Genomic DNA, 25,654 nt, shown 5'->3' with positions numbered 1-25,654 from the left:
CCTTTTTTTTTTTTCTAGGCTACAACAAAATGGCTCCCACCCCTCCTGCACTGAGGACACTTCCTCCTCTCACAAGGCAGACGTCACCCTCTAGAGGCGGCTGGAATAAACAGCTCTCTGTAGCGGAAAATGATCTGGTCGCTATGGTAACCGGGTGGCCGTGAAACTCACATAGCGGAAGTGCGAGAACCACAGGGCGGAAGTGGGAGAATGGTGACGCTAGGAAGAGGAGAGAGGGTAGCTTTAGATAGAGGAGGGGGTGGGTGTGTCTAGATTGAGCTAAAAGGCAATTATATTAACCCCTCGCCCTCCTGAGCATTTCCCCCCTTCCTGACCAGGCCATTGCTTGTGATAGAGCGCTGCGTTAGTTAAACTGACAATTGCGCGGTCATGCAACGTTGCACCCAGATGAAATGTCCTTTTTTCTGCACAAATTGAGCTTTATTTTGGTGGTATTTGATCGCCTGTGCGTTATTTATTGCGCTATAAACATAAAAAGATCAACAATTTTGAAAAAAAAACAATATTTTTGACTTTTTACTATTAACCTCTTGCTGACCGCAGATAGCCGAATGACAGCTCCACTGCGGCCGGCCAGTTCTGGGAGGCCGTCGTATGACATCCTCCCAGAACGTGCTCTCCTGCGAACCCCCGGGGGCATGCACCCGGCGATCTCCATGATCGATGTGTCCCACGGACACAGCTGATCACGTGATGTGGTAAAAGGCCAATCACAGCGGCCTTTTACCATGTGATCAGCCATGTCCAATGACACACTGATCACCGGGAAATGCAATTGCCAGTTATCGGCTGACTTTCATAGCGTGAGGAAAGTACTGCCAAGAACTGGCAGTTGTCAGAGGACGGATCGGCACTGATCATCAGGGCACTGATGATCAGTGACCTGATGATCGGTGCCCAGCAGTGCCACCCACAAGTGCCCACCAGTGCCATCCATCAGTGCAGCCCAGCAGCGCCATCCATCAGTGACCAGCAGTGCCGCCAGTCAGTTCCCATCATCAGTGCCAGCTCAACAGTGCTGCCTATCAGTGCCACCTATCCATGCCACCTCATCAGTGCTGCCTATCAATGCTGCCTCATCAAGGCACATCAGTGAAGGAGAAAAATTACCTTTTATAATAGAAACAAAGAAAACCGTTTTTTTTAATTTTTTGCTTATAGTGCAAAAAATTAAACACCCAGCGGCGAGTAAATACCACCAAAAGAAAGCTCTATTTGTGTGAAAAAAATGATAAAAATGTCATATGGATACAGTGTTGCATGACCCCGCAATTGTCTTTCAAAGTGCAATAGCGCTGAAAGCTGGCCTGTTAAGGAAGGGGGTATAAGTGCCCAGTAGGCAAGGGGTTAAACATATCCAGTAAAAAAAATTTAAAAAAATCAAATTTCATCATAAATTTCGGCCAAAATGTATTCTGCTCCATAAAGAAGCAATTTCATGAAAAACAGATTACGTGGTCAGTAAATAGTGGATGCGTATGGATTTTTCTTACAGAATAAAGCAGGAGTCTCCAAACTTTCTGAACAAATGGGCCAGTTTACGGGCCTTCAGACTTTGAGGGGGGGGGGGCGGACTATAGCGATTGGGAGTAGAAATTGTCCTGCGTCAGTGGCAGTAAATGATCTTTTGGTATTGGGAGGGAGGAATAGCATCCCATCATTGGTGTCAGTAGGAGGAATAGTACCCCATCATTGGTATCAGTGGGAGGGATAGTGCCCCATTGTTGGTGTCAGTGGGAGGGATAGTGTCCTGTTGTTCATGTCAGTGGGAGGAGTAGTGCCCCATGGTTGATGTCAGTGGAAGGAATAGTGCCCCATGGTTGGTGTCAGTGGGAAGATTAGTTCCCCATGGTTGGTGTCAGTGAGAGGAATAGTGCCTCATGGTTGGTGTCAGTGGGAAGAATAGTGCCCCATGGTTGGTGTCAGTGAAAGAAATAGTGTCCCCTCATTGGTATCAGTGGGAGGAATAGTGTCCCATCATTAGTGTCAGTGAGAGGAATAGTGCCCCATCGTTGGTGTCAGTGGGAGTCATAGTGCCCTGTTTGGTGTCAGTGGGAGGAATAATGCCCCATCATTGGTATCAGTAGGAGGAATAGTGCCCCATCATTGGTGTCAGTGGGAGGAATAATGTCCCATCGTTGGTATCTGTAGGAGGAATAGTGCCCCATCATTGGTGTCAGTGAGAGGAATAGTGCCCCATCATTGGTGTCAAGGGGCGGACTGACCATTTGGAAACTAGGGCACTGCCCGAGGGCCTGGGGTCAGTAGGGGGCCCCATGAGATGCCCTTGGTACCTTTTTCATAGGCTTTTTTGAGTTTGGGCAAGGACACAGGGGCCCCATGATCCCCTATTGCCCGGGGGCCCCATGAGTTGTCAGTCCGCCCCTGTTGGTGTCAGTGAGGGGAATTGTGTCCCATCATTGGTGTCGGTGAGAGGAATAGTGCCCCGTTGTTGGTGTCAGTGGGAGTAATAGTGCCCCATCATTGGTGTCAGTGGGAGGAATAGAGCCCCACGGTTGGTGTCAGTGGGAGGAATAGTACCCCATGGTTGGTGTCAGTGAGAGGAAGTGTATCTTGTATAAACTACAACGGGGGGGGGGTGGGGGAGTTCCCCAAGGGCTGGATAAAAGCAAGCAAGGGGCCACAGTTTGGAGACCTCTGGACTAAAGGATATCATTTAGCGTCACTTTAAGTGTTTCCCAAAACAATTATATTCAAGGAATAAACGATAGGAACCTCCTGCCCTATTCAAAAAATGGACTAATAACAATTATGGGGAGGAGGCTGCTGACACCCAACCATATACCAAATAGACAATGTGCAAAATATAACGTGAATTGGTGCAGCGCTACCCCAACACTACACTACTCCCTCACTGTCTAATCCCAAAAATGGATGAAATAAACCAATAAATGATGTACAATAAATACGTAAAATAGAATAGAATGTACATAAAAACAGTTTGAACCATCCACAATGACTCATACAAAACTTCTAAGTGACTAATGAATGCCACCAGTGCAGTTCAGTGAATACAACAAACCATTCTTTCACAGTTCATAAAGTGAGCTGATCCGCTAAGTGATCCATAGTGGAACAAAAATTGAATAGATAATGAAACGCCAGTGAAAGAAAAAGTCCTGATGGGACTTCAATATTTATGAACTATAATAAACATAAAAGTTGAATCCCTAAATGTGGGATCAATACTCACACTAAAAGTAAAGGTGACTACAAAGGCTGTAAATTAGCCAAAATTTGTGAAAAATAGTGAATTCCTGAATATGGGATCAAATATATCACATAATTGTGACAAGTGCAGTGATAATAATAATCAACATAAAAAGTGAATCCCTGAATGCGGGATCAATAAATACATTAATATTAATAGTGACCATAAATTAGCCAAAAAAATATAGTGAAAAAAAATCAGTGAATCCCTGAATGTGGGATTAACCACTTCCTGTCCGGACACTTTCAGCCCCTTCCTGTCCAGGGCCATTTTTATCTTTCAGCGCTATCACACATGGCAATTGCGCGGTCATGCAACACTGTACCCATATGAATTTTTTAGCATTTTTTTGAGACAGATAAAGCTTTATTTTGGTGGTATTTATTCACCACTGGGATTTTTATTTTTTTTTGCTATGTAAATTAAAAAAAAAGTGTTTTTCTTATAAAATTTTGCAAATAAATATTATTTCATCATAAATCTTGGTCAAAATGTATTCCATTATATTTTTAGTAAAAAAAAAAAAAACCCAAATTAGTTTATAACCAAAAATTAAAATTTTTAAAAAAAATTTTTACATTTGTTTTTTAATTTTTTTTATATTATTATTTATTTATTTACATACTGTCACCCTAGCAGTACAGTGTCACCATGGTGACACTGTACTACTTGTGGGGGGTGATGAAGATTTTTTTTTTTTTACACAAATTGCTTTTACACCCATAAAGGCTGTAAAACAATAATTTCTTCTTCTCTCTAGCTGCATTCCTGCAGCCATTGAGAACTATGACTAAGTGACATCTTTCTTACTACTCTGCATGTGATCTATCAGTGATCACAAGATCGGGACCTCGCACGGAGGTCCTGTCCAACGAACAGTGTTTCACTATGTCCGGAGGACACAGCGGGCACCGGATCGCGGTGCTGCACGCTCCCAGGGACCGAGCACAAGCAGGGGGCTGGAAAAGCTGTTTATAAACGGCCACCCGACCCTGCACTGCCACCGTCCGGCCATTTATATATAACGGCCAGACGGGAGGTGGTTAAATATATGACTGAGGAAGTCTTCCCTGAGGAAGTCACGTGTTAACAGGACATAACGCATAGGAACGTGGTGACATATTTCCAGCATGGACGCCATCTTGCTACACCCAAAAATGCCCATGCAAGTACACCCATAGCATGAGGTTTTTCTCAGCTTGTTTTCTGCTTTGAAAAAGTGATTGGGCATTTGGCGATACATGTTTTAATTAATACTGAAGAGTTTTACACTATGGGAGATCTTTCTTTTCTATCGTGACCTTTTGATGTGAGCTGGCTGTATTATACAGTACCATAACATCCCTGAGGGGGATCCTGCTGCTTCGTTTACTAACCTGTGAAGGGGATACCACTGTTACGGATGGATACTATCCGAGAAGGGTGGACCAGGCCGTGGATGGTCATTCTTGTTTTCTAACAGGCGTTTTGGTCCTTTGGGTCGCTTCAAGGAGGTGAGGGGCAATTCAGCCATTTATGGATTATTTCCTTCTGGTTGTTATGTGAATATAACTATATCACCTGCACCTTCTGAGTCGTATTATTTGGTGCTTTTCGACGCACCATTTATTTTTCTGGACAATTTTTATGTGACACTGGAACAGTGGTTTTTGTATATCACATTTTGTTGTGATACCACATATTTATGTTTTATTTTATTTATTAATGTTATTTTTTTTTTTTTGGTCTTATAATCACTGCCCTTGTCACTTTAGTATGATATATTTAATCCCACATTCAGGGATTCACAGATTTTTTTTTTACTAGTTTTTTTGGCTAATTTATGGTCACTATTAATATTAATGTATTTAATGATCCCGCATTCAGGGATTCACTTTTTATGTTGATTATTATTATCACTGCTATTGTCACAATTATGTGATATATTTGATCCCATATTCAGGGATTCACTATTTTTCACTAATTTTGGCTAATTTACAGCCTTTGTAGTCACCATTACTTTTAGTGTGAGTATTGATCCCACATTTAGGGATTCAACTTTTATGTTTATTATAGTTCATAAATATTGAAGTCCCATCAGGACTTTTTCTTTCACTGGTGTTTCATTATCTATTCAATTTTTGTTCCACTATGGATCACTTAGCAGATCAGCTCACTTTATGAATGGCTTGTTGTATTCACTGAACTGGCATTCATTAGTCACTTATAAGTTTTGTATGAGTCATTTTGGATGATTCAAACTGTTTTTATATGCATTCTATTCTATTTTACGCATTTATTGTACATCATTTATTGGTTTATTTCATCCATTTTTGGGATAAGACAATGAGGGGGTAGTGTAGTGTTGGGGTAGCGCTTCACCAATTCACATTATATATTCAAGGAATGTCATGAAAAAGAGAGGGAGCTTTACTCTGTTCTCAGCTGCGGTATGGGGCAGTGTGGTACACGATTCAACGCATCACACAGCTCCGTGGTTTTTTTTTTTCTTGTATACATTTTATTTGAAGTGTAAAAAAGGTACATTTCATTCATGGCAATGTACGGAAGAACAATTCGCTGTGCCGGGCTGCCGTACGTTGCCATACGCTGTGTTTCAGTGTGAATGGGTCACATAGGAGACAGTTGTATCCTGTGTGTCCTTGTAGTGACAGGCGTTTTACAATGCGGTATAATGTGAAAATCAGCCCTAACTATCACAGTTGCTTTTGTTCTCAACTGAACCGTCAAGACATCAAATGTCTGGTGTCCTAATGAATCACATGTCCAGCACCATGGTCACTGCAGATCAAAGAGAGGCTAAGATGGCAGCTTCCTTATCTGTAAAGGAGAGAAGGGTTTAGTTTCACTTTCACCTTAATAGGGCAGCAGAGTTGCTATGTTGTCCACAACAAAATGGCTTCATTGACTTTCTTGCACAGCAGATAGTCGCCCTCTAGCTGCCCTCTAGAAGATTGTCCAGTCAGTTGGCTGGGTGGGGGAGCAGAGCTACTGCCCACTATCAGCTGACAGAGCAGAGCTGCTCCAGGCTCATGAAGCATCTCGACAATATTGTTGGGATCCACATGGCTGTCTGATTGACAGCTCGCTCCGCTTTCTCAGTGTGCGGCTGAGATGTGTAGACAGCCGGTTCTGCCGCAGTGGCTGCTGGAGGGGGCAGAGCGGAGATCGGTTACTGACGGTCACTGCTTTCTTCTCAGAGCAGATCCAGAATTGAGCAATCGGCGGTCATGACTAACCTTGGTGGGGTGGGGTGGAAGCAAAAGTAGAGTTCTCTCTATCTCAGCCTGTTTCCATCACCTTTGGAGTTTAGAGGTCACATGAATGGAATAGAACAGTAGTCTCCAAGCTGTGGCCCTTTGCTTGCTTTTATCTGGACCTTGGGACACTATTTAACTAGTAGCCGACCGCAGATAGCCGAATGACGGCTTCACTGCGGCCGGCCAGTTCTGAGTGGACGTCATATGACGTCCTCCCAGAACGCGCTCTCCTGCGCGCCCCAGGGGGCGCGCACCCGGCAATCTCCGTGATCGCTGTGTCCTACGGACACAGCTGAACACGTGATGTGGTAAAAGGCCAATTACAGCGGCCTTTTACCACGTGATCAGCGGTGTCCAATGACACGCTGATCAGAGGGAAATGCAAGTTCCGGTACTCAGCTGCACTTTCCTCACGCTGTCAGATCGTGAGGAAAGTACTGCCGAGAACCGGCAGTTGTCAGAGCGGGGATTAGCACCGATCATCAGGGCACTGATCATCAGTGCCCTGATGATCGGTGCCCAGCAGTGCCACCCGCAAGTTTCGCCCACCTGTGCCCAGCAGTGCGCCCACTAGCTCCGCCCACCTGTGCCCAGCAGATCACCCACCTGTGCCCAGCAGTTCACCCACCTGTGCCCAGCAGTGCACCCACCTGTGCCACTCTGCAGTGTCACACACCTGTGCCCAGAAGTGCCACCTACCTGTGCCCAGCAGTGCCACCCACCTGTGCCCACCCACCTGTGTCCACCAGTGCCACCCACCTGTGTCCACCAGTGCCACCCACCTGTGCCCACCCACCAGTGCTGCCCACCAGTGCCACCCACCAGTGCTGCCAGTCAGTGACCATCATCAGTGTCACCTATCAGTGCCGCCTATCAGTGCTGCATATTAGTGCCGCCTATCTGTGACACCTCATTAGTGCTGTCTATCAGTGCCGCCTATCCGTGCCACCTCATTAGTGCTGCCTATCAGTGCCCATCAGTGCCGCCTATCAGTGCCCATCAGTGCTGCCTCATCAACGCACATCAGTGAAGGAGAAAAAATACCTGTTTGAAAAAATTTATAATAGAAACAAAGAATTTTTTTTTTTTCAAATTTTTTGCACTTTTTTTTATTTATAGCGCAAAAAGTAAAGCGCCCAGCGGCGATTAAATACCACCAAGCTCTATTTGTGAGAAAAAAATGATCAAAATTTCATATGGGTACAATGTTGCATGACCGCGCAATTGTCAATCAGAGTGTGGCAGCGCTGAAAGCTGAAAATTGGCCTGGTAAATAAGGGGGTATAAGTGCCTGGTAGGCAAGTGGTTAATTAACTGACCCCCAATGAAAGGCATAATTCCTCCTAATGACACCAATGATGGGCAAATTCCTACCAATGAGATAAATAATGGGGCATAACTCCCCCAATGACACCAACAATGGGGCCCAATTGCAGTAATGAAGGGGCACAATACCTCCCAATGACAGCAATGAAGGTGCACAATACCTCCCAATGACAGGTCACAATACCTCCCCATGACACCAATGAGGGGGCACAATACCTCCCAAAGACAGCAATGAAGGGCACAATACCTCCCAAAGACAGCAATGAAGGGGCACAATACCTCCTAATGACATCAAAGAAGGGGCACAATACCTCCCAATGAAGGGGCACAATACCTCCCAATGAAGGGGCACAATACCTCCCAATGACACCAATGAAGGGGCACAGTACCTCCCAATGACACCAATGAAGGGGCACAGTACCTCCCAATGACACCAATGAAGGGGCACAGTACCTCCCAATGACACCAATGAAGGGGCACAGTACCTCCCAATGACACCAATGAAGGGGCACAGTACCTCCCAATGACACCAATGAAGGGGTACAGTACCTCCCCACTGTCACACAATAAGGGATTGTTTACTCCCAATGATGCTGGGACATTTTGTATTTCTGTTGGCCATAGCTTGGGCCCCCTAAAGACTGAAGGACAGTAAACTGGCGCTTTGTTTAGAAAGTTTGGAGACCCCTGGAATAGAGGACGGTGGTTAACTTTTGGATGACCTCTGGACAAAACTTCCCCAACTTGGCAAGCATGGATACAATTTGCTGAGACCCACCTGATGGGAACTCTCTGAGAATAGACCGAGGCCTTGTGTTAGATTTGTAGTTCGATCGAGTATGCTAGCCCATAGAGCAGACTTCTTCCCCTCCCCCTGCCGCCCATCACCACACTTTTACAACCTTGTCATGGGACAAACATGGGGCGGCCATAGCTAGCTTTCTTCTAAAGATGTTGTGACCTGCCTGGGTCTGATGACTATAGTTTTTGATAGGAAGGCACTGATACCCCTTTTTTTTTTTTTTTTTTTAATCGGAGAGAACGAGCGCCAATACTTTCGCCGATATTTTGTATGGATGCAAATTGCACCCCGAAGTATAGCATGCGATTTGAACAGGAATGCTATTCCTGTCCAAATTGAATGCAGTTTCCCCCACTGCTCCTGTGTGAACCCAGGCTGTCATAGTTCACACAGGAGCGGTGCAGGGAGGTTTTCCGCAGTGGAGAGTGGGCGTGTGGGGATGTATACCATGGAAGTAGATGCTCCATATTCTCAGCAGATTTCAAATCCCTGCTGTTTTCTCTCCTCTCCTTGCAGGGATGACAGTTCAGGCTACAGGGCTTCTGATTGGTCAGTACTGTCACATGGACAGTGCTGACCAATCAGATGCCGTCTAGCCCACACTGTCACCCCTGCAAGGAAAACCGCTTCACAGGTCTGAGGATTTGAAATCCCTGCCAATTTCTCTCCTTTCCTTGCAGGGATGACAGTATGAACTAGACTGCATCTGGTCAGTACCGTCCATGTGATGGTGTTGACCAATCAAAAGCCCTCTAGCCCGAACTGTCATCCCTGCAAGGAGAGGAAAGAAAGCCGCTGGGATTTCAAATCCTCAGACCCGTGAAACGGCTTTCTCTCCTTTCTTTGCAGGGATGGCAGTTCGGGCTAGAAGGCTTTTGGATAGTCTGCAACCGTCCCTGAGGCTCTCTCCTTTCCTTGCAGCAATGACAGTACAGGCTAGAGGGCTTTTGACTGGTCAGCACCGTCACATGGACAGTGCTGACCAATCAGATACCGTCTAGTCCATACTGTCATCCCTGCAAGGAAAGGAGAGAAAGCCGCTTCACAGGTCTGGGGTTTTGAAATCCCTGCGGCTTTCCCTCCTATCCTTGCAGCGATGACAGTACAGGCTAGATGGAATCTGACTGGTCAGCACCGACCATGTGACGGTGCTGACCAATCAAAAGCCCTCTAGCCGAACTGTCATTCCTTCGAGGAGAGAAAACAGCAGTGATTTCAAATCCTCAGACCTGTGAAGTGGCTTTCTCTCCTTTCCTTGCAGAGTTGGCAGTTCAGGCTAGAAGGCTTTTGGCTGGTCAGCACCGTCACATGACAGTACAGGCTAGATGGCATTTGATTGGTCAGCAGCGACCATGTGACGGTGCTGACCAATCAAAAACCCTCTAGCCCGAACTGACATTCCTTCAAGGAGAGAAGAGAAAAATGGCAGGGATTTCAAATTCCTACCGCTGAGAATATGGAGCATCTGCCTCCCTAGTATATATCCCCGCACGCCCACTCTCCGTTCAGCATGGGATCCCATTCCTGTTCAAGTTCATGGTAATCTTTGCGGTGCAATTTGTATTGATGCAAATCATACTGTAAAGTACCGGTTTCCGGTATCGGAAGCATTTTCCCAAGTATGAGTATTCGAAAATACTCAGTATCGCCAACGATATCGGTGCATTCCTTCTTTTTGAGCCACAACATTTCCTTTAAAAGTTGAATATTCATTTGAAAAAAAAAAAAAAAAACCCATTAAAATTCAATTAAAAAAACTTTATTTTTTTTTTTCTTGTCTTGACCTTTTTTCTCCACTTTACATACAAGTGTGTCTCTCATAACTCAGCTTCTATCTTCTGATGTAGGAAGCTCTTGTCTCTTATGGGAACCAAGGTGGGTGTAAAAGGACGATTTCTTTGCGAACCCTTTCCCACACTCCGAACATACATATGTCTTCTCGCCTGTGTGGACTTTCTGATGTCTGATCAGATTTGATTTAATGGAAAAACATTTCCCGCATTCTGCGCATGAATACGGCTTCTCCCCTGTGTGAACTTTCTTATGTGTCAAAAAAGATGATTTCAGGGAAAAACTTTTATCACAATCCGTGCATGAATATGGCTTCTCACCCGTGTGGACCTTTTCATGCGCATCGAGGGATGACTTGTGTGAAAAACACCTCCCGCACTCCGAACACGAATAATGCTTCACCCCCTTGTGAACATTCTCATGGCTGCTGAGTGTTGATTTATGGGAAAACCGCTTCCCGCATTCCAAGCAGGAGTATGGCTTTTCGGCCGCGTGAGTCATCTGATGCGCAATCAGGTTTGGCCTGTGGGAAAACTGTCTGCCGCACTCTGCACAGGAAAACGGCTTCTCCCCCGTGTGAGTTTTCTTGTGCTTAAAGAGTGAGGAATTAAAAGAGAAGCATTTGCCGCATTCGGAGCAGGAATACGGCTTGGCCCCCGTGTGAACTTTTTCGTGAGTGGTAAGAGCAGACTTATGGGAAAAACGTTTCCCGCACACTGAACAAGAGAACGGCCTCTCCCCTGTGTGAGTCATCTGATGTCCCATAAGGTTTTGCTTATTGGAGAAACACTTCCCGCACTCGGAACATGAATACGGCTTCTCCCCCGTGTGGGTCATCTGATGTCCAACAAGATGCTGTTTGTGGGAAAAGCTCCTCCCACACTCAAGACACGAAAATGGCTTCTCCCCTGTGTGAACTCTCTTATGCTTAATAAGAGACGAACTAAAAGAAAAACATTTCCCGCACTCCAAACACGAGTACGGCTTCACCCCTGTGTGAACGCTCTGATGCTGGGTCAGTATCCATTTTTCAGTGAAAGATTTTCCACATTCCGAACATATAAATGACTGCTTGGTGGAGTGAGATTTCTGGTGTCTAGTCAGCTGCTGCTTCTGAGAAAACAGTTTCCCGCATTCAAAGCATGAATATGGCTTCTTGCCATCATGATTCCTCTGGTGGGAGATGAGTTTGGCTCTCTGTAAAAAACATTCTCCGCACTCCGAACAAGAAAAGGCTCCATCCCCACTATCTGCTGTAAGAAAAATATAGCAATATATTAACCACTTGCCCTCCGAAAGGTTTACCCCACCCCCCCTTCATGACCAAGCCTTTTGCTATATGCGCTACTTTAACTGAGAGTTGCATGCAACACAAATGAAATTTATATAATTTTTTTTTCAGACAAATAGAGCTTGGTTTGCATGGAAATTTTAGTGTCTACAATGGTATATATACTGGATATTTTTTTTTTTTTATAATACTAGTAATGGCGGTGATCAGTGACTTATAGCAGGACTGTGATAGCGCGGCGGGCAATCTGACACTAACTGAAGTGCGAACTGTCACTGACACCCAGTGACACTAATACAGTGATCAGTGCTAATAAAAAGCACTGTCACTGCGCTGTCAGTGGGCAGGAAGGGGATAAAACCTAGGATGATCAAAGGGTCAACTGTGTGCTGTGTGTGTTTTACTAGGCAGATATGCTGTGCAGAGAGATACAAAGCAGCATGTCCTTTCTGGCAGGAGAGAGATCTGTGTTGTTTACACACAGGTCTCTCCCCTGTCAGCTTTCCCCAATGATCGCTGGGTGCCGACGGGGAATCTCCGGCTGGGACCCAGTGATTGACATCCGTAGCCACCTCAATGGACCCTGCATTCACTATATCCGCTCTCTCCGGACCCTGCATTCACTATATCCGCTCTCTCCGGACCCTGCATTCACTATATCCGCTCTCTCCGGACCCTGCATTCACTATATCCGCTCTCTCCGGACCCTGCATTCACTATATCCACTCTCTCCGGACCCTGCATTCACTATATATACTCTCCCCGGACCTCGCATTCACTATATCCGCTCTCCCCGGACCCCGCATTCACTATATCCGCTCTCCCCGGACCCTGCATTCACTATATCCGCTCTCCCTGGACCCTGCATTCACTATATCCTCTCTCCCTGGACCCCGAATTCACTATATCCGCTCTCCCCGGACCCCGAATTCACTATAACCGCTCTCCCCGGACCCCGAATTCACTATAACCGCTCTCCCAGGACCCCGCATTCACTATATCAGCTCTCCCCGGACCCTGCATTCACTATATCCGCTCTCCCCAGACCCTGCATTCACTATATCCGCTCACCCCGGACCCTGCATTCACTATATCCAGTCTCCCACAGTACACAGAACATGGAACTGCAAATATTTTAGTAAATATAAACTGTTAAATCCCTTTTCTCATCAGCAGTATATAGCAGTCTTGAGACTTCTATCAGTGTCCAGCAGAGCACTGGTTAAAGCTTGTAGGAGGAAATTTCTTTCTGCTCTAGGAGGATGTAAAACCCCTGACCCTCTCTCTGGACAGCGCTGATTGGCCCTGTGCTCATCACATGCACCTTCCCAAGAAAAAAACAAACAAACCACTCTAGCAATACACACCAAACTGAGCATGTGCACGTGGCTACGGGTTCAGCATGTCTTATCAGGAGATAAGACGTGGACATTTGAACAAGAGGAGGGGCAGAGAAGACAGGATCAAACAGACTTTTTACACAATGCAGAGGATTAACCCCTTAGGTTCCACAGTGAGTATAACAAGCATGCTTTACTGCATATACAGACTGATTGTACTGTTGTGGGTTTAGTAATACTTTGTTTTTAAAAAAAAAAAAAAAAAAAAAAACTAACTCTGGATTTGATGTTTATTACTCACCTGTACTGATCTCTGGAGGGATTCCATCCTCCTTGAACAGCTCATCGTCTATCAAATACGGCTCTTCTGCTTCCTCCTTAACTTCAACTTTAATCATACTGTCATCCTGAGGAACACAAAATGACACAAAAGCTTGAGCTGAAGGTTTAGTTTGTGCAGAAAGCAAAAAGTCAAAAAGGTCAAAGCTAAATTATCATTGATCACAATGAATGAGAAATGGACAGCAGTCCTCAATGACGAAATAGATTGATTTGAACACCGATCGCTGTATGGGACCTCTGTGTGAGGTCCCGATCATGTGATCACTGATTGGCAAATCAGTGATCACATCAATAGTAGTAAACAAGATGTCACTTCTGACATGATTGCTTACTATGTGTGAAATCTGTGAATGACCACAGAGATCACATGGTACAGGGCCATTCACAACAGCCTTGTACCATGTGACAAGCTGTGACTAATCACAGCTCTCACAGTATTTCTCAATGGCTGCAGGAATGCAGCCAGAGAGAAGGAGAACTGATTGTTTTTACAGCCTTTATTAGGGGGGGGTGAATTACTATAGGGGGGGTGAATTACTATGGGGGATGAATTACTATGGGGGATGAATTACTATATGGGGGATGAATTACTATATGGGGGATGAATTACTATATGGGGGATGAATTACTATGGGAGGGATGAATTACTATGGGGGATGAATTACTATATGGGGGATGAATTACTATATGGGGGATGAATTACTATGGGGGCTGAATTACTATATGGGGGATGAATTACTATATGGGGGATGAATTACTATGGGGGATGAATTACTATATGGGGGATGAATTACTATATGGGGGATTAATTACTATGTGGGATGAATTACTATATGGGGGATGAATTACTATATGGGGCATGAATTACTATATGGGGGATGAATTACTATATGGGGGATGAATTACTATATGGGGGATGAATTACTATATGGGGGATGTATTACTATGGGGGATGTATTACTATATGGGGGATGAATTACTATAGGGGGGATGAATTACTATGGGGGATGAATTACTATATGGGGGATGTATTTTCAGTTTTAAAAATGTGGCTCTCAAAATAAATTTCAATCGTGGTTTTGGCGAGATTTGGCTCAGTTGAAAAAAAAGGTTGCCCACCACTGACCTAGGCGATCGGAAGCGGAAGTTGTCCTCCTCCCCTCCCTCCCACATGACAGGCCCCAGAAGACTACAGGGCCATTCACAAAGCGCAGCGCTTCTCACGCATGCGCACTGGGCACCTGGCTGTGAAGCCGCAAGCTGTGACAGCCGAGTGCCCACACTAAAGATGCCGGCGCCAGGGAGAGAAGACAGCCGGTGAAACCAGCGATGGTGAAGACACTGCTGGACCGAGGGACAGGTAAGTGGCTGTATTTTAAAAGTCAGCAGCTACAGTTTTTGTAGCTGCTGACTTTTTTTTTTCCAGCTGGAACTCCAATTTAATCTGGCTGTGTTTTCTCCCTGTTTTTCAGGGAGAAGAAACAGCCAGATTGCTGTTCCTATGTACAGAGTTCTGTGTGTTTGTAAGCACAGAACTCTATGTGTGATTGGACATAGCCGATCAGCAAGTTTTAGCTGAAAATCATTGGCTGAAATCTGGTGCCAAACTCATGTTGCGTGCATGCATGCCCCAAACCTGGAAGAAAACCAAAAATTTTTAATTCGTTTTTTTTTTTAGCAAGTAAGCTCACGTCCAGGCAAAGCACCTACTTGATCATCCGGTGGGATCCAATGGTCTTCGTCTTCAGAACCCGAAAAATACACAGGACCGAGACATCCATCTTCTACATTTCCATGACTTGGTGCCCCTGTAGGAAATATACACAGAGCTGTTAAAGGAGAACGTCGCGTTGTCCATCCAGGACAACTGTTCACTGTAAAGGGACTTTGCATGGTACTCAAAATATAGTGACTAATATATCCTGTGAAAAACGGTAGTATTTATTGTACATCCTATTAAAAGTACACTATAATGCCAAAAATATTGGGCCCGCCCTCCAAATAATGTGATTCAGGTGTTCCAATCCCCTCCATGGCCACAGGTGTATACAGTCATCCCCTAGGCATGCAGACTGCTTCTACAAACATTTGTGAAAGAATGGGTCACTCTCAGGAGCTCAGTGACTCCAAGCGTGGTCCCGTGATAGGTTGTCACCTGTGCAATAAGTCCATCCGTGACATTTCCTGGCTACTAAATATTCCACGCTCCACTGTTAGTGGGATTATAACAAAGTGGAAGCAACTGGGAACAACAGCAACTCAGCCGCCATGTGGTAGGCCACGTCACATGACAGAGCAGGGTCAGCGCATGCAGTGCGCAGAAGTTGCCAACTGTCTGTGAGTCAATTAACACAACAACAGTGCGTAGAGAGCTTCATGGAATGGGTTTCCATGGCCGAGCAGCTGCATCCAAGCCTTCCATCACCAAGTGCAATGCAAAGCGTTGAATTCCGTGTTGTAAAGCATGCGGCCACTGGACTCTACAGCAGAGGAGACGTGTTCTGTGAAGTGACTAATCATGCTTCTCTGTCTGGCAATCCAATGGATGTGTCTGGGTTTGGCTGTTTCCAGGAGAACAGTACTTGCCTGACTGCATTGTGCCAAGTATAAAGTTTGGTGGAGGGGGGATTATGGTGTGGGGTTATTTTTCAGGGGTTGTACTTGGCCCCCTAGTTCCATTGTAGGGAACTCTTAAGGCGTCAACATACCAAGACATTTTGGACAATTTCATGCACCCAACTTTGTGGGAAGAGTTTGGGGATGGCCCCTTCCTGTTCCAACATGACTGAGCACCAGTACACAAAGAAAGGTCCATAAAGACATGGAGGAGCCAGTTTGGGGTGGAGGAACTTGACTGGCCTGCACAGAGTCCTGACCTCAACCTCATAGAACACCTTTGGGATGAATTAGAGCGGAGACTGCCAGCCAGGCCTCTTCCCCTGACATCAGGGCCTGACCTGACAAATGTGCTTCTGGAAGAATGGTCAAACCTTCCCATAGACACCCCCCTAAACCTTGTGGACGGCCTTCGCAGAAAAGTTGAAGCTGCAAAGAGCGGGCCAACTAAATATTGAACCCTATAGACTAAGACTGGGAGGCCATTAAAGGTCATGTGTGTGGAAAGGCCGGCCGACCAATACTTTTGGCAATATAGTGTATATCTTGCTTTACTCCATATGTATTGAGAGTTATAAAAGTATGGCCAAGCATACCCTAGTTCAATACTGGGAATTTTATACTAAACTAGGCAACTCCAAACTTTTTAAAACAAAGGGCCAGTGTCAGTGGGAGAAGAGAGTGGTGGCTATTTGCTAAAACTGCATGGTACAATATATGGTGCAGCTCTGCATAGAAACCAAAAGCTTAATTGAACAAGCTGAAAATAGAAGTTGATTGGCTACCATGCACAGCTGCACCAGATTCTGAGTGCTCAGAATGTCTCGGACTTGGTGGTCAGTAGAAAGAGGACTAGTGCCCCATCACTGGTATCAGTTGGAGGACCAGTACCTCCTCACAGGTATTAGCTGGCAAACTAGTGCCCCATCACTGGTATTAGTCGGAGGACCAGTGCCCCATCACTGGTATTAGTTGCCGGACTAGTGCCCCATCACTGGTATTAGTTGCCGGACTAGTGCCCCATCACTGGTATTAGTTGCCGGACTAGTGCCCCATCACTGGTATTAGTTGCCGGACTAGTGCCCCATCACTGGTATTAGTTGCCGGACTAGTGCCCATCACTGCTATTAGTTGCCGGACTAGTGCCCATCACTGCTATTAGTTGCCGGACTAGTGCCCATCACTGCTATTAGTTGCCGGACTAGTGCCCATCACTGGTTTTAGTTGGCGGACTAGTGCCCCAGTGTCAGTGGGAGGAATAGGGCCCAGTCCGTGGTGTCAGTGGGAGGAATAGGGCCCAGTCCGTGGTGTCAGTGGGAGGAATAGGGCCCAGTCCGTGGTGTCAGTGGGAGGAATAGGGCCCAGTCCGTGGTGTCAGTGGGAGGAATAGGGCCCAGTCCGTGGTGTCAGTGGGAGGAATAGGGCCCAGTCCGTGGTGTCAGTGGGAGGAATAGGGCCCAGTCCGTGGTGTCAGTGGGAGGAATAGGGCCCAGTCCGTGGTGTCAGTGGGAGGAATAGGGCCCAGTCCGTGGTGTCAGTGGGAGGAATAGGGCCCAGTCCGTGGTGTCAGTGGGAGGAATAGGGCCCAGTCCGTGGTGTCAGTGGGAGGAATAGGGCCCAGTCCGTGGTGTCAGTGGGAGGAATAGGGCCCAGTCCGTGGTGTCAGTGGGAGGAATAGGGCACAGTCCGTGGTGTCAGTGGGAGGAATAGGGCACAGTCCGTGGTGTCAGTGGGAGGAATAGGGCACAGTCCGTGGTGTCAGTGGGAGGAATAGGGCACAGTCCGTGGTGTCAGTGGGAGGAATAGGGCACAGTCCGTGGTGTCAGTGGGAGGAATAGGGCACAGTCCGTGGTGTCAGTGGGAGGAATAGGGCACAGTCCGTGGTGTCAGTGGGAGGAATAGGGCACAGTCCGTGGTGTCAGTGGGAGGAATAGGGCACAGTCCGTGGTGTCAGTGGGAGGAATAGGGCACAGTCCGTGGTGTCAGTGGGAGGAATAGGGCACAGTCCGTGGTGTCAGTGGGAGGAATAGGGCACAGTCCGTGGTGTCAGTGGGAGGAATAGGGCACAGTCCGTGGTGTCAGTGGGAGGAATAGGGCACAGTCCGTGGTGTCAGTGGGAGGAATAGGGCACAGTCCGTGGTGTCAGTGGGAGGAATAGGGCACAGTCCGTGGTGTCAGTGGGAGGAATAGGGCACAGTCCGTGGTGTCAGTGGGAGGAATAGGGCACAGTCCGTGGTGTCAGTGGGAGGAATAGGGCACAGTCCGTGGTGTCAGTGGGAGGAATAGGGCACAGTCCGTGGTGTCAGTGGGAGGAATAGGGCACAGTCCGTGGTGTCAGTGGGAGGAATAGGGCACAGTCCGTGGTGTCAGTGGGAGGAATAGGGCACAGTCCGTGGTGTCAGTGGGAGGAATAGGGCACAGTCCGTGGTGTCAGTGGGAGGAATAGGGCACAGTCCGTGGTGTCAGTGGGAGGAATAGGGCACAGTCCGTGGTGTCAGTGGGAGGAATAGGGCACAGTCCGTGGTGTCAGTGGGAGGAATCGCGCACAGTCCGTGGTGTCAGTGGGAGGAATAGCACCTCCTATCAATGGTTTTTCCCATAACACTGACCTGTGATGTAGATGAAAGCCCATGGGATGGTCTGTCCATCTTAGGTTGGAAAGTGAAGGGGGGGGGAGGAACATAATGAAACGATTCGGATGTATGGAAGGGGCACACTCTAGGGAATTGTCATAGGTTGCGGATGGCCAATCCACTGGTTCTGCTTAGAGGAATGTAAAACTTACTGGAACTACTTTTGATATTTGTTGTAGTGTAAGGATGGAGACCAGCTTCTGTTGTGCTGTTGCGGCTCTGAACACATTGGTGCTGGATTGCCTCTGCTGGTTGGACAAAGCTAAACGTTTTTTTCAATTGACTTACAAATGAGCTGTATTGGCACACCATGTACAATGTACTAATATTATGGACTTCAAAAAATGATACTGTATAGATGAGAACGTTGTTATTGTAGGATATCACCGCAACTTACCTCCTGAGGAAGTGGGCATGTGATCTGTGAAACGCATTGAGACTATACAAGCCCTGCCTTGATACTTCTTGGTTTAATAGACACGTGAAGGGCAGTTGTGCCTCGGTTTGACCTATAAATGAGTGCTTGTAGCTGTCGCATGGGCAAGACCATTATTTTGATATTGATGCATCGATGATGGATATTTTATAGGTTTCAATATATGTCTTTACGTAGGATGTACAACGAACAATAAAGTTTTTAAACAGGATATGTTAGTCTATATACATTGAGTACCATAAAAAGTCCCCGGTCACACCGAGTGCGACTTGCCATACGACTTGCAAATCACATGGCAAGTCGCACTCTATTGTCCGCAATAAAAAGGTCACATTGGTGCGATTCCGACTTGGTCGGAGCCGCACCGATTTCTAAAGTAGCAAATGCATTACTTCAGGGGCGACTTGCATAGACATTTGTGTCTTGCAAGTCGTACCTCAAGTCGGAATGACTTCCTACTTTGAAATCGTGAGACTTCACTGGAAGTCGCACGATTTCAAAGTTGGATCGGTGTGACTGGGGTGTTAAAGCAGAACAGGGGCCTTAAATAGGAGAAATGTCAGAAGTCAACCCAGAAGTGGAAGCTCCACTTTTCTGCCTCCCCTCCGCTACCACCTTTTTTTGGGGGGGGGGGGGGTTACAGGTACCTGGTTTTGACAGGTACCCGCTCCCACTTATGGCTGAGTTCACCGCGGCGAACTGAGCTGGAAATGCGTCACCCCCTGCAGCCCTCTGAGACGCTTCCAAAGTCCCAGAGGACTGCAGCCTATTCACAAAGCGCCGTGCACTTCCCTTAGTCAAGATGGCGGCGCCAGCACCCGGCAGCTGATTGAAAAATCAGCTTGGGGTGAGGACACTGCTGGATCCCTGGACAGGTCATATTGGTGCGATTCCGACTTGGTCGGAGCCACACCTATTTCTAAAGTAGTTGCATGCACTACTTCAGGTGCGACTTGCATAGACATCTGGGCAGATGTCTCGCAAGTCGCACCTCAAGTTGGAATGACAACTGACTTTGAAATCGTGTGACTTCCAGTGTGACCGGGCTGTTACAGTGATTTTATTGTTTGTATTTATAGGAAATTGTAGGTGCTGCTAACCTGATCCCGTGTGCACTTTAGCTACAATTTGTTATGTTCTTCTTACACTCTGCAAAGGCGAAGAAGAAGAGGAACTGTACAGAACCATCCAATCAATGAAATGTAGAAGGATCATCTGTGTATCTTTCCCGTGTGTAGGGTTAATCACTCACCCGTGCCGATCTCTACAGGAACTTCCTCCTCTTTAATCCTTACATATCCTTCTTCCTCCTCCGCAGCTCTGGCATTTGTCTGAGTGGCTCTGGTATCTCCGGGATCTGTGAATAAAGATGAGAGTGAAGCCCCCTGTACTGAGATGTATGAGAGACCCCAGAGAGTGTGTGAGGGGGGGAAACTGGGGGATGCGACAAGAGGAGGCTGCACAGAACAGGCAAGTATGCCATGTCTGTCATTTTTTTTCCTAAGCACAACACCACCCCCTTTCTTTTTTACCCCTGGCCCTCCAGAGGATTTCCCCCCCTTCCTGACCAGGCCATTTTTTGCAATACGGCGCTGCGTTAGTTCAACTGACAATTGTGCAGTCATGCAAAGCTGCACCCAAATTAAATGACATCCTTTTTTTTCCTCCACAAATAGAGCTTTCTTTCGGTTGTATTTGATCGCCTGTGCGGTTTTTATTTTTTCTGCTGTAAACAAAAAAAAAGAGACAATTTTGAGAAAAAAACTATATTTTTGACTTTTTGCTATAAAACATATCCAGTAAAAAAAAAATTAATCAAATTTTGTGATAAATTTAGGCCAAAATGTATTCTGCTCCATGTCTGTGTAATTATGTAAATGTAAATTATGTAAATTAATTGGTTTGCTTTAAAGTTAAAGCGTTTACAAATGGTGGTATAGATACTGGAATTTTTCTTTCCTCTCTTTTTTTTAGCAATGGCAGCAATCAGCGACTTATAGCAGGACTGCGGCGGGCATTCTGGCACTGGGGGGAACTGATTTGGTGTCACTGACATCCCCAGTGATGCTAATACAGTGACCAGTGCTAATAAAAAAACACTGACACTGTACTAATGGCAGTGGGCAGGAAGGGGTTAACGTGGGGCGATGAAAGGGTTAACTGTGTACTTTCCACTGTAAGCACACTGCTTTATATGGCTCTGCTATGCAGAGCCATACAAAGCAGTGTGCAGGAGCTGACGGGAGAGATCTGTATTGTTTACATACAGTTCTGTTCCCCCGTCGGATCACCGGCTGGAACCCGGTGATTGACAGCCAAGGCTGCGAATGGCGCGGCTAGGGCTCGCTTGCGCACGCCCCTCTACATGGAAATGCAAAATCACATATATAGCTTATAGCTTCATGGGTCATTCTATACAAAGGCAGGTCTGAATCAATCAGTTTTTTTCCAAGCCTCAAGGATTTAGTGCAGAGATAGGAAGAGATATTCCAGCCACTGCACACCTTACCCAGTCTGAGTAGTTAGCAGGTAAAAGCAGCCTCAGCTGGATTCATCCAAGACACATCCCCAACATGTTTCGCCCTGCTCCCCTTGGCCCATGACTAAGCCCCAAGGGCGGGGTGAAACATGTTGGAGGCGTGGTCTTGGTGAAGCTGCTTTTACTTGCAAACCACTCGGGACAGGTGAGGTTGTGTGGCACCCGGGCTACCTCTTCCTATTTCTGCTTTGGGCCTGGATGGAGCTTTCCTCAGCCTGCACCCTCGCTAGTCAGAGAATCCAACTCATCAGACCTTGACAACCGGAGCGGGAACCCTTAAGCATTTATCAAGGCTAAAAGATTTAGTGATTCTTACTCACCTGGGCTGATCTCTGGAGGAACTTCATCCTCTTTAGATGACTCATCACCCATCAGATACGAATCATCTTCATCTTCAACTTTAACAACAAACAAGCCTCCAATTGAATACAGAGGACGGGGACATCTCTCTGGTGGGTTCTCATTACTGGATCCATCTGTAGGAAACACACACACTGACTGAATACATTGTTTCTATGTCTTTATATCAGAGGATGTTTGTATCTAGGTGGATCCTCAATACAAGACATGAAAGTCTCCTCTTACCCGGTGATGGGAGGGGCAGCCGGTCCTCCATCCTTGAACAGATCCTTGTGTCTTTCTACTCTTGTCTCCTCTGTATATCTGTATTTGGAATAATCACTGCAATTAATCGGACAACCATGGCTGCATCTCAACGACTCCAATTTTCGGAAGACGGACCCTACACGGCTCCCGTGTCGGGAGACGGACCCTACACGGCTCCCATGTCGGGAGACGGACCCTACACGGCTCCCGTGTCGGGAGACGGACCCTACACGGCTCCCGTGTCGGGAGACGGACCCTACACGGCTCCCGTGTCGGGAGACGGACCCTACACGGCTCCCGTGTCGGGAGACGGACCCTAAACGGCTCCCGTATGGGGAGACGGACCCTAAACGGCTCCCGTATGGGGAGATGGCTACTGTATCAGGAAGCTGCCCCTAAACGGCTCCTGTATCGGGAGATGGCCCCTAAACGGCTCCTGTACCGTGAGATGGCCCCTAAGCGGCTCCTGCATGGGGAGACGGCCTCTAAAACGGCTCCTGCTTCGGGAGACGGCCTCTAAAACGGCTCCTGCTTCGGGAGACGGCCTCTAAAACGGCTCCTGCTTCGGGAGACGGCCTCTAAAACAGCTCCTGCATCGGGAGACGGCCTCTAAAACAGCTCCTGCATCGGGAGACGGCCTCTAAATGGCTCCTGCATCAGGAGACGGATGCTAAACTGCTCCTGTATTGGGAGATGGCCTCTAAATGGCTCCTGTATCGGGAGATGGCCCCATTGATGTTGGTATAGGGTAGTTCTAAGCAGGTGTGATAATGGCCACAGAGGATGAAGATGATCTATGACGTTGTGGGCAGCAAACGCCTCTTCCTGCCAGAACATCTCCACCCTCATCCGGATTGGACGGCGTCTGAACACGACGGGTGGCAAGTGGTCATGTTTCAGGTGTTTGGGATTGTCGCAGTTCTGGTATTTGTCCGGCTCTTTGCTCTCTGGGATATATAGGAACCTCACAGAGATTTCCTACTACGAGACCCCATTCGTCCTCCTGACCTCAGGAGCCGCGAGCGATCCTACGCCTCCTTCGCTGGTACTGTTCTATAACACGCTGTTTGTGGCTTTCTGGAGAAATGGTCCTCCGTGACACCATTCCCCGCCGCAGCAGATCTCGCCATCTAATGTTCTACCCATCAGGCCGCAATAACACCTAAGCGTTGGGTAGAAATGCGCTTTCCTGCCAAATTTCCTAAAATGCACAAAAAAAAGCGCCAAAACGTGCATTGCGTTTGTGCAGTCATTATTTCTTCATGATAACTCCCAAACACAGGTAGCAGCTGTGCGAGAAAACATGTAAAAAAATGCAGCAAATCGCACTTGGCTCAGTGCCATAAAAAAAAAGCACAGGAGCTACTTTGGCGCGTTTGACGCATGTGGGGCAGCACATTCAAGCGAATGGGCCGCCCTATGCCGTTGCGTGACAAAGGTGCCAAAAAAAAGCGACGCATTGTCTAAAAGCGACCTCAGAGGACTTGCCAGAGGTCCCCCCCACAACCCAGTCTACACAGTGTTGGGACCCCCTTCTCTGATATTACAAATATATTAATATTATTACCTCCTCCTCGCCGTGGACTCACGCTCCACTCTCGCATCCTCACAGGAAGTTTTTTTTTTTTTTTTTTTAAAGCTAATTTTCAGTGCTTCCTCTTCCTTTGGTCTCCAACAAAAAGGCTGCCGCCCCTCTTTACCGAGAACACTTCCTCTTCTCATGCGGCAAACGATCGCCCTCTAGTGGTGTCTCTGGCTCTACACAGGAATAAAGTCATTCTCTATCACCGGCTTCTAGTCGCGTCACTAAGGCAACCAGGAAGAAGCCGGACGGCTGTGGAACGCAAACAGGAAGTGCGGGAGCCACAGAGCGGAATTTGGCGTAGAATATTATGTAGGAGACTTCAGCCTCAGGTTTGAGCTTGAGTAATAATAATAGGGACTGCACCGATACCCTTTTTTGATTGGCGAGTACTCAGGTACTCGGGTTGCCAGCCCATCCCTTTAAAAGCGAATACGTATTAATTACACAGGTTCTGTGACTGATTAACCGCTTGCCTGCCCTTTGATAGCCCCCGATGTTAACCTCTTCCTGCCCAGTGCCATTAGTACAGTGTCAGTGATTTTTATTAGCACCGATCACTGTATTAGTGTCACGGGGATGTCAGTGGCAGTTAGTTCCCCCCAGTGTCAGAATGCCCACCGCAGTCCCGCTATAAGTCGCTGATCGACGCCATTACTAGTATAAAAAAATATAAAAATCCCAGCATAGATACCGCCATTTGTAGACGCTATAACCTTCACATAATCCAATTAACCGGTTCCCAACCACGCTATAGCCATAATCATGGGACGTGGACGTCCATGGACATCATTCCAGAACACCTACGGACACAGCAGATCACGGGATACGGTAAACGGCCAATCACGGCGGCCTTTTACCATGTGATCAGCTGTGTCCAATGACACAGCAGATCACTGGATAAATACAGTTGCCGGTTATCTGCTGCACTTTCCTCACGCTGTCACAGCGCGAATAAAGTACTGCTGAGAACCAGCAATTGTCAGCGAAGGAATCAGCACTGATCATCAGGGCACTGTGCAGTGTTGCATGACCGCGCAATCGTGATTTAACGTGCAACAGCGCTGAAAGCTGAAAATGAGCCCGGGCAGGAAGGGGGTGACAGTGCCTGACAGGCAAGGGGTTAATTTACAAGTATTGGAAGTTTTTTTAGCAAAGAAATGGAGCAGAATACATTTTGGACAAAATTTATGACAAAATTAGTTTTTTTTAATGTTTTTACAGGACATGTTTAATAGCAAACAGTCAAAATTACTATTTTTTTTCTTATTAAAATTCTTATTTTTCTTATTAAAATTACCGGTCTTTTTTTGTTTATAGCGCAAAAAAAAAAACACACAGGCGATCAAATACCACCGAAAGAAAGCTCTATTTGTGGGGAAAAAAGGAAATTTAATTTATGTACAGCGTTGCATGACCACGCAATTATCAATTTAATTAACGCAGTGCCGAATCGCAAAAAATGGCCTGGTAAAAAATGGGGGGTAAAACCTCTGGAGGGCGAGAGGATGTGTAATTAATATGTGTTCGGTTTTAAAGGGATGAGATGGCAATCCTACCCAATACCGAGTACCGATATTTGTGGTGCAATTTGCATCCGTACAAAATGTATGGTTGAAGCAGACGGGTGGCTGCACTACCAGCCGATCGCTTCCAGAGCCGTAGGTGCCAGGAGCCCCCACGCACGCCCGCTTCCGCCATGAATTGGGCCCCTGCTTGCATCCATACAAAATATATGGTGGAAGCTGCGCAAGTGGCTGCTCTGCTGGCCGATCGCTTCCACAGTCCTAGGTACCGTGCGCTTCCACCATGTATCCGCACCACGCTTACCCATCTG

At 46.8% G+C, this 25,654-nt stretch overlaps 1 protein-coding gene across 2 annotated transcripts; it reads right to left on the bottom strand.

The window, feature by feature from the left end:
• Positions 1–10,384: 10,384 nt before the first annotated feature.
• LOC149466298 (uncharacterized) lies at positions 10,385–24,306 on the bottom strand. 2 transcript variants are annotated; one of them, XM_089672935.1, is made up of 7 exons: positions 23,803–24,306; positions 22,215–22,292; positions 21,950–22,105; positions 20,343–20,447; positions 15,116–15,213; positions 13,365–13,470; positions 10,385–11,682 (listed from the first exon to the last, which is right to left on the bottom strand). In XM_089672935.1, exons 2-7 carry the CDS (start codon positions 22,243–22,245, stop codon positions 10,466–10,468), a joined length of 1,713 nt encoding a protein of 570 aa, XP_089529061.1. In that variant the 5' UTR covers positions 22,246–22,292; positions 23,803–24,306; the 3' UTR covers positions 10,385–10,465. The 2 variants fall into 2 exon arrangements, with proteins under 2 accessions (XP_089529061.1, XP_089529060.1); XM_089672934.1 differs by having other exon boundaries at positions 10,385–11,685; positions 23,803–24,297.
• Between the last annotated feature and the right edge of the window lie 1,348 nt (positions 24,307–25,654).

The sequence above is a fragment of the Staurois parvus genome, unplaced genomic scaffold (assembly GCF_062004578.1).
Source record: "Staurois parvus isolate SC_StPar_1 unplaced genomic scaffold, SC_StPar_1.0 ptg000132l, whole genome shotgun sequence".
NCBI classification, from domain to species: Eukaryota; Metazoa; Chordata; class Amphibia; order Anura; family Ranidae; genus Staurois; species Staurois parvus.
The sequence above is the reverse complement of the archived record's forward strand: the minus strand, read 5'-3'. Positions and strand labels throughout refer to the sequence as shown.